Genomic DNA, 17,261 nt, shown 5'->3' with positions numbered 1-17,261 from the left:
ATGTTTGCTTGGGTTTTCTTATATTGCTGGTATGCTCTTGGGGACTGTCTACTGTGTATTGTAGAGAAAGCTGGTTCGCTCTTTTCTCCACATGGGTAGTTTTTCCATCATTCCATAAGTTATACCTTATTTTTTGTAGTAGGATTGTTTCATAGTTCAGGATTGTGCAGTCCTGCTCAGCTGCCCAGTCTGTTCTGTTCGTTTGTGGGACATGCCAGTGGCGGCATGGGTGCTCTTTTGGTAGTAACTGGGAAGATAAAAGCAAATTAAACAGAAGTGAATCAGGAGACTAAGTAAGCTTTAGGACTGGACAGCTTTGCTGTTCTTTGACATTGCTACTATTGGTGAGCACCATGGTATAATGAATAATCAGTCTCGGAAAACCATATCCATGCTGCCTGCGTGAAAGCCAATACTGTGAATATTTAACCCCTGAAATGGAAGTCTTATGATTTTTTTACCGTGAGGCTCTGATGCAGCTGCAAACCAAATATAATCAGAAAACATGTAAGCAGAGGCAATAAAGGGAGAACTGACATTTAATTCTTTGCAAGAAGCACAAATAAATAGATTTTTAAAAAATTCTGAAATTGAAATGAAAAATGAATCATTTAAGATAGAAAATCCTGAAGTCAGAGATGATAATAATTTAAGGTTTTTTTGCGAATATGTCAGCAAACTGGAAAGAATAGTTTGGATTAAACTCAAAGGAAAACTTTTGCAAAAAGCCCTGGAATTCTACTGTTTCTCTAGTAAGAAATGAGAAAAATCTTTATCCAATGTGCACTGTTGTAGTTTGCTGAAGTAAATGAAATTATAGACATTTGCAGCTGCTGAAGATTTGACCATTGCAATAGATGAAAACAAATAAACAAACAGGTATTAACTGAGTAATGGACAAGGAAAGAAAGAAATTCCTGGAAAGCTACCATTAGCAGAATTTGTTACCAGACTGAATCTGCAAAGATTTTTACAATACCTTGAGGATTTTTTTTGTTATGGAAGAAGTGAAGTAAATTGTTATTAAATAGTAACTAGAGTCATTTGCTTATGTCAAGGATCTCAGTCCTTTAAAAAATGAAGGAAAAGGTAAAGCTGATTAACAGTTTTGGTGGGATTGCACTTTCTTTTTGAAGGAAGGGAGTGGTAAATCTTAGGTTCCTTAGCTTTTTTGCTTTTGTATACATTTAGAAGCCCCGACTGTAGTCCAGGGGATAGAAGAGACAGCCTGGACGATACAGTCGCTGCTCTGAAGTGTGTAGAATTTGTACAGATAAATTGGAAAACCACAAAACTCGAGAAGGGTAGTTTCTTGGCCTAACAGTCATGCCCCAGGAGCGGCAGAGCCAAGGACATGGTGTCTGGCTCCTACAGAGCCCCGTTCACTAAGTCACATCCCACAGCTGAGTCTTCCCAAGGATAAAAGTCTCCTAGTACTCCGCTGCAGTTCGTTCTGCACAGTCACTGTGACAACTTTAAGGAAGGTGGAAAACTGAACCCTCTTAATCGGTCATAAATTCTAATGAGATCAAGATCCTCGTTTAATATACGTTAAACTTCTGCTTCCATTTGGTATAATGGTGTTGCCCAGAAATAAGGATCTTTACTATGTTGATGCGATTATAAACTGGGAAAATGAGCTGAAGATGTTGTATAGATAGGGTTGGTACAGTTTTGCCAATGACTTTGGGGTAGAAATACAGGTGTAGGAACATGACGCTGATGGATGGCACTGGAACTGCCCATGTAGATTAGATGTCTGGCAGACTTGTGTCTGAAATACTGGATATTTAGCAGCCATACGTAGCTAGTCTGCTGATTGCAGAAATTTTGGGCATGTACATACAAATCCTTAAATTTTGCTCTACTAGAACTTCAGGGCAGGGAGAAGGTGCCTGGGGAAACGTGTGTGTATCTGTTGGTCCTGGTCAGTGGCGGTTTTTACAAGTATTAACAGTATCAGAGTCATGTCTGTTCTTTGCCTTCAGTTGTTGTGAGGGATTTTTAGAAAATATTACTCATTTGGTTTTCTCTGCTTGGAATGGATTTATTTTGAAATATTTATTGAAACATTATTTTTTGATGTTTTACCAACACTGGGCAATGAAAATAGACCGTATTTCAGTTTCACTTCTGATTCAGCACAATTTCCAGTTCCTCTTGCTTGTGATGCTGTACAACCTGCAAGTTATGCACGGCAGTATACACGGAAATAAACCCACCACTTTCAGTGATGTTCAAATTGCCTACCTGATTTCTGCCAAGTGCAGGTCATGTGCTTTGAAGCCATGGTATTTTATGTGCTGACATCCAGGTGTGTTTTTCAAAAAGACTTAATTAAAGGCAAACATGATAGAGTGATTGTCCTATCAAGAGGAGCTTCCTAAAAATAGTCTTCGTCTCTCTGAGTAGGTAAGAGGAGATTTTTATGACAGATGGAGAAGCTGTTTGTATGTACCATCTCTCATTGTCCTGGTTTCAGCTCGGATAGAGTTAATTTTCTATCTAGTAGCTGGCATAGTGCTGTGGTTTGGATTTAGTATGAGAAGAATGTTGATAACTCACTGGTGCTTTAGTTGTTGCTGAGCAGGGCTTACACCAGTCCAAGACTTTTCAGCTTCCCCTGCTCTGCCAGGGGCACAAGAAGCTGGGAGGCGGCACAGCCAGGACAGCTGACCCCAACTGGCCACAGGGCTATTCCAGACCATATGATGTGATGTTCAGCACATAAGCTGGGGGAAGAGGGAAGGAGGAGATATTTGTCTTCCCAAGTCACCGTTATGTGTGATGGAGCCCTGCTTTCCTAGGGATGGCTGAACACCTGCCTGCCCATGAGAAGCAGGGAATTAATTCCTTGTTTTGCTTTGCTTGTGTGTGCAGCTTTTGCTTTCTCTATTAAACTGTCTTCATCTCAACCCATGACTTTTCTCACTTTTACTCTTCCTATTCCCTCCCCCATCCCACCATGGGGAGGTGAGTTAGTGGCTATGTGGGGCTTAGTTGCTGCCTGGGGTTAAACCATGACACTCATTTGTAGCCAGACTCATCCCAAAGATTTCTGGTCGGGAGAACTGGAGGCAGAGTTAACTTCCTGTCCTATTTCTTGCCTCCTACGTTTGTGCAAAAAGGTACCAGGGTGCTCTCCCAGTGCAGAGAAGGAAATGAGAGGCCCAGGGTCACTGCGGGGTCCTGGCTCTCCAGGAACACATTTTAGATGGATTAAACCTGGTGAGAGACTAGATGGCTGAAGAGTTAAATTGGAACAATTTTGTAGGGTCAAGGCCTTAGTCATACAATTTTTCTGAGGCACACAGAAATGAATAAAGCCCTTATTTTGTTGAAAGTAGAATGTGTGGGAAATGGGGCATTTTTCTTTATTTGGAATCGCTTTGGAAGGGGTGAAGGAATTACAGCAAAATCTGACCTATGGGTTGGCAGACTTCACAAATTGATGTCGCTGTGCAGGTGGAGGCAGTGGTAGATTTGTGGCTTACTGTGCTGGCTCTATTTTTAGTTTCTGACTGCTTGCAAGTTCCGTTTACAAATGTCAGGAAAATGCATTAGGATTATCTGCTTTATTGTAGAGGTAATAAAATGCTGTCCAATTTAGCCAATAAAATAGCTAAAAGCAGGCTCCCACTGTCATGGCAGTGTAGCTGCTAAATGTATGCAGTGGCTCCACAGGATTTTTAAGCTACCTTCTCTGTTCTTTCCTCATTGCTTGTTTCCCACCATTGTACTGATTCGATATGGAAATTAGGAATCTCTGTGCTTTTTTACAGCAGAGGCTCATCTGGGAATAGTTCAAAAATGCTTGTTGAGAAGAAGGAAGGTGAAGGTTCAGCAAAAGCTCTATGATCCCAGAATCATAGAATGTTTTGGGTTGGAAGGGACCTTTAACGGCCATCTAGTCCAACCCCCCTGCAGTGAGCAGGGACATCTTTAACTCAATCAGGTTGCTCAGAGCCCTGTCCAACCTGGCCTTGAATGTTTCCAGGGGAGGGGGCCTCCACTACCTCTCTGGGCAACCCGTTCCAGTGTTTCACCACCCTCATCGTAAAAAATTTCTTTCTTATATCCCGTCTAAATCTACCCTCTTTTAGTTTAAAACCATTACCCCTTGTCCTGTCACAGCAGGCCCTGCTAAAAAGATTGTCCTCATCTTTCCTATAGGCTCCCTTTAAGTACTGAAAGGCCATGATAAGGTCTCCCTGCAGCCTTCTCTTCTCCAGGCTGAACAACCCCATCCTGCAGATCCATTCCTGCAGTGCTGTACGTTGCTCCTGGAGCATGGTAGTGATGCTGGAGGCATAAGGACCACTGCTTATTCCTTTGCCCAGTGCTTGGATGCTAAGAAGTACTTCCCTGAAAGTCCTTTCAGCTTCAGTGCCTAAAACAGGAGCCAGTCGCTGTCTTTAGAGGATGTAGTCAGCCTGTGGAAACGTGTGTTGGTGGGTACCCTGTATGCCAATATTACAGCTGCTTTCTCTGCCATAGAGCCTAGACTCATGGACAAACGTCGCATTTGAGCTGGGGTGGTTTACTGGTGAGCTTTCTGACTGTACTCTCAGCTAGAAGTATTGATGTGCTTAAGTCACAGCTGAAGTGCTTTTAATATTGTTATTTGACCCTCAAAGACAGACAAATGGGTGTCTTATTCCCATTAGAAAGCCAGTATGTAAATGAATAATATAAAAACATATCTTTCCAGTGCTTAAATGGTCATTACTATGTTTATTATGGCCTTTTACCACTGCGAGTTAAGTATTGTAGGGTACCAATCCTTGGAAAGACTTTCCTCCGCTATCTGTATTCACTAGCTAGCAAAAAGGCTCAAGCAGACTTGTGACACTGTTAGTTAATACTTGGGTTTAATTACTGGTTTGGATAGCTCAGGCCACACAGATTGTGTGTTAGTGCTGTGGATATTCACTGTGGTAGAATACATGAAAATAAGGACAGTTCTCATGCTGAAGACTTTATGCTTTAAATGCACCAAATATGCCACCTAAAGTTTTCTTCAGGTGTGGCTATCTGTGTGCACTTCACCTGTAGAAATTCTATAGTCATTTTTAAGGCAACCATAGTGTTAAATTTTTTTTTAAGTCTGGATTTGAGTGGGGAAAAAAGCTGGCAATTTAGTAAAAGCTGAGAGGCTAATTCCACTACAGGGGCAGGCTAGAAATAGAAGTAGGAGTAAAAGTGTGGCTTTGAACTGCATCATATGAAAGCAGTAATGACAGGAACATTGCAAGCTTATGTGTACCTGTGAATGCCCATTTTTTTTTTTTTTAATGCAACTTCTGGTGTATTTTGAAACTGTATGCCTCCTTAGAGGCATTTGATAGGTAATTTGTTATTATGCAGTGAAATGTTCAAATTTGCAGCTGGATCATTGCAAGCTAGTGTCAGCTTCTCAAGTGTAGCTCTTGCCTGGCAAGTCTGACCAAGAAATACAGCCTCTTTTTTCACTTAGGAGATGAAGCGTGGGAAATCATGATTTAACAACGGGAGGGAGATGTAAGTCCATACTATTTCCATACTCTTCAACTTAGAGAAGATGGAAATCTGGAAATGAACTTGATGACTTTTCTTTGTGTTTTGGCCAACTGTGGTGATAAAGTCCAAATAGTTGTGATATGTTTTATGCTCGTGGCCACAGCTAGGTCTTGGATCAATAAGAAAATGGTAATTTTTTCCAAGATTTTTATTTCTTTTTATCCAGATAAGTGCCACAGAACTGCCGCTTGCTGTTACTGAAAAGAACAGTCAAACCATAGCGGCTTTGTTCTGCCAAGCTGTTCTAATGAATACTGGAATACTGAAAAATAGTGTTTGTCAGCCTAAGATTGACAAAGTCATTGACGAGTCTGGTTTTTTTTTTAGTTGAAGTATATTCATTTTTACAGAAATATATTTTTCTTAGTAAGTCAGCTGATATCTGTTCATAAAAGAATAGTAAAATTAATCCTTTTAGGCTTTATTCCAAGCCCTCTTAATATTGCAACTAGAGTGCTGTGCATTTTATTCAGGTTTGGTTAGTCCTGCTCTCACTTGGCAGTCTACAAAACACAGCAAGAAGGCTAGAGCTGCTCAGTGCTCCAGAGCTTGACATAGCTGTAGTGTTGCTGCTGGCCTTGTGAGAGCTGCAGTTTGATGAAGTCCCATCTCCAGGTGGTGGCCTCTTCCGTTGCTGCCTGCTTCTTCCCTGGTATTCCGCTGGGCTACTGAAAGGTGTTTTTCCTTGCACAGTACCTCCTAGAATTGGGAACTGTGAGATGATAGAATTAGGATGCATGGAGGAAAACTATAAAATTTTTCTAGATGTTAGCACATTTTTATACTCTCGTTTATTTTTTAGATGCAGTCAAAATGGGAACTGGTCAAAATTTTTCCTGCTAATGCTTTTTCCATTGGAAATAACTGATCTGATGGAATTTGAAGCATTTAATGGGACTGTGTGAATTACCCTTAGGCTTTTTGTCAGGAAGATGTCAGTGAAGGAGTCTGGATGGGCCTGCATATTTTTCTGTCAGCCAGTTCAGGTGGACTTTTGTGCCTAGCTGGAGCAAGGAGCACTTTGAGACATGTAAAGTTTTCTGAGAGTTTGAAATAGTGGTTTCAACTTATTTTTACTCAAAACTACATCCGAAATGCAGCATGTTTCATAAACAGACTGTTTCTGAATGCTATGCTAAGGTCTGCCCTATTACAGTTTTGGATGAAAGAAAAGCATCTCTCAGGCGACCTGTTTCCTGCCGCACAAGGCCTTTCTTGTAGATCTTTTTAAAATGTTGGTCATGTCGTTCTAGTGGGAACTGGGCAAAACTAAGCCCATGTGTTGAAACTAGTTTTGGAGCTCTCAGACAAGAGGAGAAGAAAGGATACAAAAAAGATTTAAAGTGATTCTAAATAATATTTTCTTTCCTTTAGCTGTCTCCGTAATGAGATACAGTGCATCATCATTTGGATTTGCTGTAAGTAGAGATACGATTTAAATATTCTCTACCATTTTTTTATGGGCTTTTTCTGAACATGAAATACTGTATTTTGTCTTACTCTGAGCTCGTGGCAAGGGGTGCAAAGTCAATGATGGATTAGAAAAAATATTTTTGAAGTCATACCTTGGAAACGATAGTAAAGTTACTTTCATTATAATTTTTCAGTTTCCAACTACTAAGTCTTGTATTGAAGTTAATATCAATACTTATATCCCATTATTGATAGATGTTATCCACCAGATATGGTTTTCTTCTACAAAATCTCTCAGCTTAATCATTTCTGTTGTTGAACTTGAGCCAAATTCAGAAGTTCACTTCTGAACTTTGCGTGACCATTTTCTGGTTGAAGTCTATGGTAAAATTCCTGTTGACTTTGGGATGACAGCTTTCCTCTCCAGTAGCTGCCATGACTTTCCTGAGTAGTGGCAGAGCAAAAAATTCCTAACAGCAAGCAAAATGACTAATTTCAAATAATTTGGCTTTTGCTTTCAAATTTGAAGGTTAGATTGACTCCATAAAACATTTGACTTAAAGGATGGAAGTTCTTACAGTGGGACAAGCCTGGTTTTTGGTGGTACCTGACCTCATGTCTTCGTTAACTGGAACTACAAACATGGCAATTTTACTGATGATGCAGAATAATATGAAATCTGGATACAATAGGATTTTGTAAAAAAAGTTAATATTTGCTTGATTTGAAACAAAACCTTATACTGCAGAAAATTAGTGACTTTGACCGGCATTTTCAAATGTGTTTTTTTCCTTTAGAGTCTTTGCATAAGAATCATATTAGTATTTTAACTCTTGAGGTGCCACAGTGGCAGATTGTGGTTGGTTTTTTTTCCTTAACTTCTCTGCAGGTGAGGGATTACAAATAAAAACGTTTTTACTCCTTTGATTGACTTCCTGAGCTCTGAAGTGTATCATTGTGCAATAACACATGGCAAAAATGTGAAGATCAATTTAATAAATGTAAATCCTGCTTTCATTAAAATAATTTATTTGAAGCTGCTTTGTGCCTGTGCAGCAGGATAGTAAATGCATTACTGCTAGTACAGGGCACGTTTAATGGCCCACAAAACAATTGACTCTGTATCTCTTTCAGTTTGATGCTACCCTGGATGTTTTGTCATCAGCGATAGTTTTGTGGCGTTACAGCAATGCAGCTGCTGTGCATTCTGCACACAGGGAGTACATGTAAGTACACTTAATTACTTTTGGCTTTGATAGAGGCCTACAGAGCTTTTGCTGTCAAGCCGTGATGTTACAGATTCCGGAGCTTTGACAAAAACCATTTTGTTATTTCAGCAAGTATTCTTTCCTTCTGCCAACTTACTGTTTGGTCCCAAACATGCAGCCTTTCCTTAGGCAAACCTCCCTGTGATTGTGATTTTCAGTTTCTTTTTAGCCAAGATAGTATTTGTTAGGGCTGTGTGATTTTTATTTATTTTTTTTTTTCACTTGCAGCCAGCATCTGTATCAAATGAACTGTATTTGCAATCTGCAATGGATTTGTAAATCTTTTACTTTGCATCTTACTCCATTATTCTTACTAGAGTATGTTTTTAAAATTTATGCTTGTGTTATATATGTGCTTCCCCTAACAAGATCGGAATAGGAACCCCTTCTCTTTGCATGTAAACCACTTTAACTGCTAGTGATATTAGAAGTTGAGATTACAGAACACCTGATAAGATTGAGCCTGTATTTATGATATGATAGTAAGGTAACAGAGTTTATTATAACTGCTGTACAAAGAAAGAGATAGACACACCCTTTTTATTACAGAACTATCGCTGGTTTGGTAAGTAAGAGTCTATCAATACTTTCATGGAAAAAAGTATATGCTTGCAAAGTAAGCATATTTAATGTTTTCTATATAGAGCCTATGGAAAAAAGGTCTTTAATTTGCAGTGCAGTATTGATCACAGTGGAAATTATTTTCTGCTTCATTGTGCATTGTGCAGCATCTCTATTGGCAATGCATGTGGTATCTGAGAAGATCAGGTGGAGGTTGGCTGAAGAATTGTTCCAGCTGGTGCATACAGTTGACTTTAATCTCCTACTCAAATTTTGGGTACACATAGGTGGAGAATTGTGGTACATTTATCTGCTTTGGGTTTGTCCTGTGCTGTCATTGCTAGCAGTAGCCCATCTGGCTTGTTTGAAGATAATGCAACTATCCCCTACTACACTTTTACAATAAGGGGGATAGGGTAGTTTTTGTTCTGAAACACCTCTAATGAAGTCCCTTCTACAAAAGAAGGGATGCTGCATGAAACTGAGCTTTTACATAACTGGTAGGATCAAGTAAAAAAAAAAAAAAAAAAAAAAAAAGCCACACAGAGGTGACTATAATTTGTCTTCATAATCCTTTCCTAAAAACTAAGAAAGCAGTAAGCAGTATTTTTACGTGCATTAACTCAGGCTCATGCAGCAGCTTGCCAGCTCTGTGAGTTCCTTTCTGGCATGGCTCCATACATAACAGTTTGGAATAAAAGGCCATAGAAGATTGATGCGGCATTGATTCATAAAAATAAATCCAGAAATACATAATTAAAATTAGTCTTCCTGCACAAATTTGGAGATCTTAACAGACATTTCCTGAGTATCTTGCTTTTGTGGGCGTCCACAGAGATTCCTGTCAACATTCAATTAACATATTTTTGAAATCTCCTTCTGTTGAGCTTTTTCAAGTGAACCTTGTAAAGTACTTTTTAGAGAAAATAAATCCCAATACAAAAGAAGAATCAACATATCCCTATGGCTAAGCCAGTAAAGTGAACAAGCAAAGTAGCAAACATATTTTCCTGCTTTTTATGCTCATTTTTAATTTGCTTTCATATAATCCCTCTGCTTTACATAAGGCTAAATTAAGTCAATGAATTACTTGCCGTGCCCTCTAGTTGAAGACAGCTAAGGTTATATGATGAGATCAGTACTGAGTGAAAGAATGTTACCATATGCTGGGAATATGAATCACTGGATAGGCAGTCTGGTTATCCCTCCATTTCTAGAATTGACAGGAGAATCACCATAGTAGCCACAAGGGAAGAGATGGTTGTGTCTCTTACGGCAGTTCTTACTGTGTCAGATTTTTGAGAGAGGCACATTTCTAATTTCCTGTTGTGTTTAATCAATCTCTTGCTCGAAAGACTGCATGTAATTATTTTTCCTCTATGCTGGGAAAATGTTGCATGACTCCTCCTGGCTGCTTGCTTACCTTGTAAATAATCTCTGTATCATATGTGCCTATAACTACACCTGGTGTTTTGCAGTCCTTGTTTTCTGTGTGCCAGTGCTTCAGTGGGGAAGCCTGTTCTCAGACTCCTGGACAGTTCGGTGCAAATTCATGTAGGTGCTTAGGTCATGCTGTGTGCTATTCCTGTTTCTGTGTGCCTAGCCATACCTTTTTTTAGTACAGGACCCTGTGCAAAACTCTGGGTTTCTGCAAAAGCGTTACTACTCTTTAGAGTAAGGTGCGCCAGAGTGACTTCATTTTAGTTCTTTATTTATATGTCTGTCTTCTATTGATTTAAATATTACATTTGCCTCTGTATCCTAACATATCTGAAAATAACCTCAGCTCCTTGACAAAAGCCAAGCGGAAGTGCCAATTAATTGTGTATTGCAAATTTATAAAACTTCCTGTTTCATAAACTTGACAACAAGAGATCGATCCAAAATCTGTTGAAAACAGTGGAAAGCCTCTCATGGAAGGGCAGCGTTAGATCCCATCCTATGTTGTATGTTGCTGAGACGAGAACGTAAAGATAGATTGGAAAACAAAACCCAAAAAAAGACACAGAGAATACAGCCTGACTCATGATGTGCTATGAATTAAATACTTAGAATAAAATGCTAAGATGTAAAAGAACTGCGTAATCTTACTTAAGATGTAGCCATATGGAAGTTAGAGATGCAACATTTCATGAGCTGGTGCTTGGAATGAACAGTACGAAACTGCTTGCTGTGCCAAGTTCTGCTAAGCTGAACGAATGCATTTCCATTTGACTTCAGGGGAACTGTAGGGCTGAAACTATAATGAAAATTCGTCCTGCTGAGTTTAACTCAGCTTAATAGGTTTCATTTTTACTAGATCGTTTGATTTCTCTCATTTTCTGGGGCAAGATGAGAAGGTACTTTTTCAGCATACATGTGACTGAAGTTATACAATGTATACATCTTTGTTGATTCTCATAGTGGTTCACATGTAGTAACAGCAAAATATATTTTAACTTACCTCTGCGATTTGGTCTTCTTGAAAATTCTTTTATATTGATGGGCTTGAGAAGCTAAAGCTGGCAGGCTTTTTAAGTCTTTTATTGATGAGAATATTTTTTAGTCATTGTGGAAAAGATGTATCTGGTTATGTTCCAGGTATGTCTTAAATTGTGATGAAATTTTTATGCTTTATTTTTAAATATACCAAATGGCTTTGAAAACATAATGAATATTCACGAAGATCAGGTATAAACCACTGTAAGATTGAAGGCCATATGAGACACAGCTTGATTCTGCCTAGCTGGCTCATTAAGGAAAGAGTATGTAGGAGTGGGATGAAAATTTGATGTGTTTGTTACTGGTACTTTCTGGATAGTTTCACACTTAACCATCTTTCTGTTTTGGCAGTCAAATAAAAGAGGGTAAAACCAGGCTACTATATTTTCATGCATCTTAGAAAAATTGTTGAAAGAATTGTAGGTCTTGAGCCAATGCAAGAATTGGGAAGGACTACAGATATCTGGGAGGAGAGTCAGAGTACATAGTTCATGAGTGCTTGGTTTGCTCAGTGTGATCTGCTGCGCTGCAAGTTAACATGCAGGAAACTTAGAGGTGCAATGATCAAGAAATCCAAGAAAGAAAAGAGTGCTGACGTAACTTGAGAAATAATTTTGAATCTCAACAAAAGGTGAAAATTTAGGACTAAAATAAAATTCTTGCAATTCCTATTGTTCTTAATAAGAGGAGAAACTAAGAGGAAGGAATATACTCTGATGTAGCTGATAAACCAGACTGTAAGAATGTAGTGGACCCACCACTTTGGGCCAGGTACAGCTTATTACTTCATGGTATGAGTTTTGTGCAGTGCTGTGCTGTAGAACAGCTGGGGTTGGTAGGTGCCTCTGGAGGTCATCAGTCCAACCCCCTGCTCAAAGCAGGGGCGATTGGAGCAGGTTGTCAGGTTAAAGGTCTGAATCCAATCTTCTGTTTGGTGATTTGAACATTGCATGATCACCAAGCCATTCAAGGTGCGCAAAGAAATCTGAATGGTCCCCCTTCCTTCTCTCCATAACCGGTGTACAAATGTTCTTGAATATTCTGCTCTTTAGTAAATTTTTAGCAACATAATAGCTTATTGGTCTGCTGAAGCAAATCTAAATTCTGTTGAAGGAAGAATTTTATTGAAATTGATGTGGTAACAGTGGCTTTTCATGTGTATAAATAAACCCAGTAAATAGCAGTAGAAGTAATTTCTTAATAGGAGACTGAAGGATTAGGGACCTGGGAAAACATCTCATGAGAGGCTGAACTAGTAACTAGCTATACAGCCAAAGGGTGGCTCTTTGATCTGTTAAATTCAGGACTTGGATTGGAGTGCTGGAAGTGTGTGTGAAGAGAAAGTGAGAAATACACTAAAAAAGGAACGATCGAGAAAACAGAGTAACAAACTTCAGGCACACAGCCTTGTGAAAAAGCTATAAAAGATGGAGCTTTTTATGTATAGTTGCTTGGAAAGCTCTTAAAACTGTGAACAAAGGAAACATCTCTTGTTTGATTCCCTCTTCTTAGGAAAACAGGATTCTGCTCACGGTATGTTAATAGAGTTAGTTGGCAGCCTGTTCAGGTCAAACGGAGTGAAGGGAGTAGTGCTGCTTCTTAGGCTATAAAGCAATATCCCCATCATTATGTTACAGAGCTGCAATCTTGCATTTCTGTACAGTGCAGTGCAGGACTGAGTATCTGCTTATGTCCGTAGGATCCATTGCTCCTAGGATTTTTTTTTGGCTGCTGGGTTTTGTTTGAGCTTGTATGTTCAGTATTGCAAAAACTAACTCTGTACAGCATATTTAACGTAGTGATTCTTGACAGTTGCAGCTGGTGTTTATTATATATTATTTTGTTGATGGTACCAAGTTAAATTCTGTGTTTCCCAAGAACCAGTCTATCAAGATCTTTCTTAACCCAGTGCCAGAGTAAATAGGAAACCTCAGTCATAATGAGTATTCTGGATTGCGCCAGGAACAGAAAGCTCACATTTCTTTCACTGTTTTGGTGGTTGGGTTTGGTTTTTTTTTTTTGATTGCATATGTCAGACTCGGCTATTCTTTCTTTTATTACTGTAATAAGAAAATTAAATTGTATCATGGGCAAATAGTTTCTAATGAACTCGTGGCGCCCTGTGTTGCCATGACATAATACATAGTGAATGCAGATATGTCTTTTTTTTTTTTTTTTTTTTTTTTTTCTTATATTGGTGAAGCTCTCGTCCAAAACATTGGCAGTACTATTAAAATAAGAAGAAGATAGACTCTACTGTGTGGCAGACAAGGGTGCAGGTATCTGTCATATCTGCACCTGCTACTGAGTAAGCTTTTTGACAGGAGAAAATAGACATTCCTTTCCTCAGTGGGGCAACGTATGATTCTGGAGTGCTCTTTCTTTGTGGGAAAGATGACACTTTACCTTGAACAGTAAGTGGCTTCAGTTACCTCTGCTCATGTATTTATTTTGCATATCTTTTCTCACTTTATGCTAGGTTTAAAAACAATGGATCGAGAACTGGTAAGGTGTTTCAGTCTTTGCAGCTTTGCAATTAGACTTTATCTAAAAACTTTTCTATGTGTCTGTAACTTAACTTTCATCTCCATACATTATACCTCAGCTGTGGCAGCTAGGTTTGATACTGTCAGAAGGCTGAACCTATTAGGCAAGTGAAAAATGCCTGCCCCGAGGATTTGATTCTTAATAGGTTCTTAAATTATGGGGAGAATGAACTGGTATTCTCATCTATTTTGGCATCCAGAAGAGCACAAGTGTAAGAGCTTAGTCCAAGAATTTCTAACTTCGTTTGAGCTGAAATCAATCTCTAAGAAAGATATTTGACGACTTGTCAGGAATGGAGTAAATAGGAAACCTGACTTCACAATTGGAATGCTGGATGCAACAATTAGAAAATCTCTTACATCCTCCACTACCCTGCCCCTATGTTTAATTAAGCTCAATGATAGAGATGTACATCTTATTTCCAGCCTGTGTGTATATATATAGCTTCAGTTTATAAGTTCTCAGCATTGTTGTGCCTTTTTTCTGTCTGATGACAGAAGAACCTGGTGGTGGTTCACTGGGGTTTTCAGTTGTCACACAACTCTAGGAATCCACCATGTGGATATCTATCTATATATATACATGGTTTATCCATTACATAGGGATATGGAAGGAAGGAAGGAAAGAAAGAAGGAAGGAAACAAGGATATTATGACCCTTTCCTAGGACTTCATGCACTAGGAGTGAAACTTACCCCCATGTAACAGTATGACATGGGAACTAGGATATTTAAAAACATTTTATGAAGCATGTTAATGATATCAACAGCCTTTTTATAATACCCAACGACTACAACATTACCAGTGTACCAATCGCTTTCCATGGTATGTACTCTCTGTCAGTTACCTTTTCACAGAGTATGCCTTGTGTTCAGTTTTTGATTGTGAGTAGCCTCTTCAGGTAAACGGGGCAGTGCAGCAAGTAGGCATGTTAGTGTTTCAAACGTTGCCACGAATCAGTGGATGTTTATCAAGCAGAAGGATACAGCTTTGAAGAGTTTTTGTTTTATAACCTGACATCTTCTGAGGCATGTGATCTTTGGAGAAGCCTAGTCAAGTGATTAGAAATCCTGACCAGTTGCTTAGTTACCTTCTTTCTGAAATTTAGACTTAAGTAAAGAGCAATAATAAAATCATCTGTACAACTCTATGTATGGTAAGTAGACTCCCACTCTGAATTGAATGTACCCGAAGGATCTGTCCTTTGCTCTGGTGTTCCCTTTGTCAGCGTGGATATCTTATGGATTGTTGTTCTCCTGCTCTTTACTTTCTGGTGCAATTCATTTTTGGAAGACAGGGGAAATCAGATATGTACATGGTATCCTTCCTCAGTTGCTAGGGAAAAGTGCTGTATGAAATGATACCTTACTGCTTTGTACTACATTATCTCTTTGAGTTGCAAATCTACTTTTGCTCTATAGTCTCTTGTCCAGTTGCTTATGGTCTAGTCCAGGGCACTCTGGAGGCTTTCATCCTGCCAGTGATTTTTGCTTTGAGGGTGATCATTGGAATTGCCCTTTATTACTTTATAACTGCCCTGTGCAGATTCTGCAAAGAGCCATTACCATTGCCACCTCCTGCAGAGCCATGCCTGCTGGTAAAGAAGTGGGCACATCTGTGTGGCTGCTGGGCAAATGTGGAGAGTTAGTGGCTGGTGAGTTTGTGTAAAGACTTCTTGTTTACTGAGAAAATGTGATAACAGGTGAGACCCTAATACAGAGGGAGCCTCTCCTTCTGAAGTAATTGTAACCCTTTTTTCTCTCTTGCTTATGTTCAGATGACACCACTTGAGAATACTTACCCCGGGGTAATGGGGAGCCTTATGAAAGTTATATTGAATTACATTGTTATATTGTATTACATTTAGGCATGCAGTATGACTTATCCTACTCTTGCACCCAAAGCTTAAAAGAATTAGAAACCACCTAGTTTGGGAGGAAATGGCTGTCATACTGCCAGGTTAGGTCTGGCTCTTCTTTCTTTTCCTCTGATTCAAATAAGAGAGCATACTCATTTATATGGTTGCAGAGTATATTCTCTCTTGGTTGACACAATTAAACCCCCCTGATTTTCAGAATGAGTACCGTATTTAAATTTTCATGTGCAGATTGGCTCTGCTGTACTGGTTAGCCCAACTAAATGAGCACTGTCTATTTAGGTAGTGTTGAATGAAAATAATCCTCTCAATTCAGACCCAACATATCAGTCACATTGAAAAAACTGTGGATAATTTTATCTATGCCATACATACGAAAGAGACTTGAAGCGCACAGATGGCAAAATCCACGCCTACCCACAGTTCAGGGCAAACCTCTGTGGCTGGAGGAAAAACTTTTGTGATGAGTGAATGGAATAGCTAAGTGATCTGGAAAAATGTCAGATGCATGGAGATAACCTGCAAACTGCAAAGAGCTAAGAACCTGCCTCTGCAGCTCTTGTTTAGTTCTCAGCCACCATGAGTTGGTCCTCACGTGGCACATGGATGTCTCTCCTACCTACCCAGTGGAGCACAGTGCAGTTTTCAAAATAAGTGCTCACCTGTGCTTGGATATCTGCTTTATAGGAGGAGAAACATAGTTTCATTTTAATGACACCGAAAATTTGTAATCCATTTTCTGAAATATTTAGCCAAATTACTACATCCAGGTACAGTGGTATATGCAAATTTAAAAGATGCTTCATTCATCTGACTTACTAAACTGCATCGTTTCTGCATAAATCTACTGTCCCATATTCAGGCAAAAGTGAAGCAATCATAAACTTTGCTCTTATCCAGGCAGAAAAGCATGTATGCATACATTTATGCACGCACACACACAAAATCCTCACACATAGAATTTATATTAAATATGAAATAGCAAATGTATATATTTATACATTCTAAAATCTGTTTCTAAAAGTGTGGCATCTGTAGACTTGGCAATGATTTTACTGGAGCTAGATCCAAAATCTATTTAATTTATGAAAGCCTTTCCTTTTACTTCACTGGTAGTTGATTAGACAGCATTTGTGTATATTGCCTAGTATTTACACATAGGTATATATATATAAAATCAGGGATATGGTGGTGTTCTGCACTGGAATTTGATAATCACCATAAAAATGAACATTACAAAAATTCTCAGAAGGCTCTAATTTCCAGCTTCAGGGGAATGACAGAATCTCTGATCACCTGCTACAAGGCCAGGAGCAGTGATCAGCTCTTCACAAGCCGCGAGGGTGGTTATGAGGCAGGTGTACCGTGAGTGCAACTGTACAGTCTGTGCAGACCGGGGACTAGAAAATAGGTCGTCAAAATTTCTGAGTTGTAGCAATGTCTGTTAGCTTTTATTGGCAGATATTTAATACCTGGAAAATCAAATTATTTATGGAACTGTTGCCCCAGTTCAGCTGCATTATTTTAAAGGATGTAAATACCTTGCTCTGCAGCGAC

At 39.1% G+C, this 17,261-nt stretch overlaps 1 protein-coding gene across 1 annotated transcript in view; it reads left to right on the top strand.

The window, feature by feature from the left end:
* Nucleotides 1-17,261, top strand: part of TMEM163 (transmembrane protein 163) — a 97,893-nt gene that overhangs the window by 51,478 nt on the left and 29,154 nt on the right. The window contains exons 4-5 of the mRNA XM_035897885.1: nt 6,934-6,977; nt 8,107-8,198. Of these exons, the coding sequence (XP_035753778.1) occupies nt 6,934-6,977; nt 8,107-8,198 (136 nt within the window). The remainder of the gene's footprint in view (nt 1-6,933; nt 6,978-8,106; nt 8,199-17,261) is intronic.

This window comes from Egretta garzetta, unplaced genomic scaffold, assembly GCF_000687185.1.
Source record: "Egretta garzetta isolate BGI_Z169 unplaced genomic scaffold, ASM68718v1 scaffold197, whole genome shotgun sequence".
In the NCBI taxonomy this organism is placed as follows: domain Eukaryota; kingdom Metazoa; phylum Chordata; class Aves; order Pelecaniformes; family Ardeidae; genus Egretta; species Egretta garzetta.
This window is presented reverse-complemented; position numbering and strand designations above follow the sequence as displayed.